Source organism: Arachis ipaensis, chromosome B8 (genome assembly GCF_059453495.1).
Source record: "Arachis ipaensis isolate K30076 ecotype BB chromosome B8, ASM5945349v1, whole genome shotgun sequence".
Classification (NCBI taxonomy): Eukaryota; Viridiplantae; Streptophyta; class Magnoliopsida; order Fabales; family Fabaceae; genus Arachis; species Arachis ipaensis.
Window position 1 is genome coordinate 140,127,674 of NC_142443.1, and position 2,535 is coordinate 140,130,208.

Here is a 2,535-nt window from a genome sequence, read left to right on the forward strand (position 1 = left end):
TGGTGGGCTGATACAGTTTCAAATAATGCCCATCACTGACGATGCAAGTATGCAGCAGATGTTCTGTATTTATCAACAAATCCAATTTCACGTGCCGATGATAGAGTTGTACGTTGAGTTCGAACAGCATTCGGGGTTGGACGCGGTTGGCGAGGAGGTCAATGTTGATGAGTTCGGGGATATAGATTGGGAAGAAGATAACAACGACAGCGAAGAGGAGTTCGAAGCCAACTTTGAAGTCGATGACGAAAAAAATGACAGAGACTTGGCAGGCAATCCGGCGATACAAAATGAAGCAAAGACGATTGTAAGCCAGCACCCCTTTGGTGTTCCGTCTTTTATGTGGACTCTGGATCTCGAAGCCATGCATGCCCCAGAATTTTCTGAGTATGCGAATATGAGTATGTTATAATTATTAATTCAAGTTACCACTAGTGTGTATTTTATTTACCTTGTTTGACTGATGGTGGTGTGCATGTCGTAGGTGAAGGCAACGTTGCGGCGAAAGATGGTGAGTTTAGTGTCGGAATAGAATTTGGCTCTAGAGAGTCGATGATATCTGCAATTAAAAGCTACACTATCTCAAGAGGAGTTGATTACACTGTGTATGAGTCTGAGCTACAGACATTCTATACGAAATGCAAGGGTTATGGTGCAGGGTGCGATTGACATATTCGAGCTAGCTTCATTCGAAAGAAGGGGTGTTGGGAGATCAGGAGATACAATGACAAACACACGTGCACCATGGGCACGATTTTACAAGATGATGCCAAGTTGGAATCAGACACAATTGCAGATGTCATTAGTCCGTTAGTCGAAGCGGACCCGTCGATAAAGATAAAGTCTATTATTGCAGAAGTTCAGTCCAGGTTCAACTACACTGTAAGTTACCGCAAGGCTTGGTTGGCAAAGCAGAAATCTGTTGCAAAAATTATCGGTGATTGGAAAGTTTCTTATCAGACTCTGCCAATAATGTTGAAAACAATGACTGCGAAGATGTCAAGGTCTCGTGTTCAAATAAAAAGGCTCCACGTTTACTGTGAGAATGAGGAGGTTCAAGGTGTAAGAGTTCTCCATCGTGATTTTTGGAGCTTCTATCCATGTATTGTAGCATTCGGGCACTGCAAGCCACTAGTGCAAGTTGATGGCACACACCTGTACGGAAAGTATAGAGGTGCACTTCTGGTTGCGATTGCACAAGATGTGAACAAAAACATTGTACCTATTGCATTTGCGATTGTCGAGGGTGAAATAGCAGACGCGTGGGAGTTTTTCCTAACCAATTTGCGGAGATATGTTGTTATCATTGATGGCGTGGGCATTATTTCTGACCGCCATAACTCCATCGACGCAGCAATAACTCACAGTAACAGTGCATGGTCACCACCAAGAGTGTAGCACATGTTCTGTATCAGGCGCATCGGGTCCAACTTCTTAAGGAGGTTCAAGGCTCCGTATTTGTATAAACTCATGGTTACCACAGGTATTTGAATGCACTGTTATGGTCCTATTCATAGTAATTTTGTGGCTTCTGTTTATGATTTCATGCTTTGGTGAACAGGCTATTCTAGGACGGAACAGGAGTACAACAAAAACTACCAACGACTTAAAGAGCAGGGTGAGGCATATACTCAATCGTGCGATGAGATCGGTGTTCAGAGATGGGTGTTGGCATTCGACGGGGGTCATCATTGGGGACATATGACCATAAACTTGGTAGATTACATAAATTCTGTCCTCAAGGGTGCACACAACCTTCCTATGACTGCCATTGTTAGGTCTAATTTCTATCGGCTAAATAAATTGTTTACTCGGAAGAGGCCGAGGCTCATGAGCATATCCGCAACGGATTTGCATATTCAGAATTTGCTACCAAAAGAGTTGATGAAAGCTTTCGACGTGCAGGAAATATTGTCGTTAATCGGTTCGACAGGCGCAACGAGATGTTTGAGGTTCGAGAAATTCAAGATGGTTCTATTTACACTGTCAACCTTGCGCAACGACACTGCGACTGTGGCCATTTCCAGGTCGAGCGACTCCCATGTCGCCACGTTCTTGCATGTTGCGCGAACCAACGTCTTGATTGGCAAGTATATGTGCATGACGTGTACAAGATGTTTGAAATTTGCAAGGTGTACAGAGACGAGTTTGTTTCGATGGGTGACCCATCTACGTGGGTTAGATATGAAGGAGCGAAGGTGATCCCAAATTGAACATTGAGGCGCGTGACAAAAAGAAGACCGAAGTCAACCCGCTACTTGAATGAGATGGATTCACGGGATATGCGTGGTCCTCGCTGGTGTACTATATGTGGAAGAGAGGGACATAGCCGTAGCCGATGTCCTCAGCGCGCTGGTCCAAGCTCTGCCGGAGGTCAATAGTGGTTAAACTTTTTATGTAACTTCGTTATCTATTTTGTACTAGTGTGTAAGCTTTTTATGTCATTGTGCAATTTATTTATGTATGCATTAAATATTGAATAATAAATAAATATTTAGATTAAAAGTGCAACAAGCTAATCTGAAACAGAGTTAT

General features: G+C 43.2%; 1 protein-coding gene across 1 annotated transcript; it reads left to right on the forward strand.

Annotated features, from left to right (window-relative positions):
* The first annotated feature begins 744 nt into the window (after window positions 1-744).
* On the forward strand, window positions 745-2,213 carry LOC107611766 (uncharacterized). Its single transcript, XM_016313660.1, has 3 exons — window positions 745-1,366; window positions 1,562-1,716; window positions 1,821-2,213. The coding sequence occupies exons 1-3, from the start codon at window positions 745-747 to the stop codon at window positions 2,211-2,213; spliced, it is 1,170 nt and encodes a 389-aa protein (XP_016169146.1).
* The last annotated feature ends 322 nt before the right edge of the window (window positions 2,214-2,535 follow it).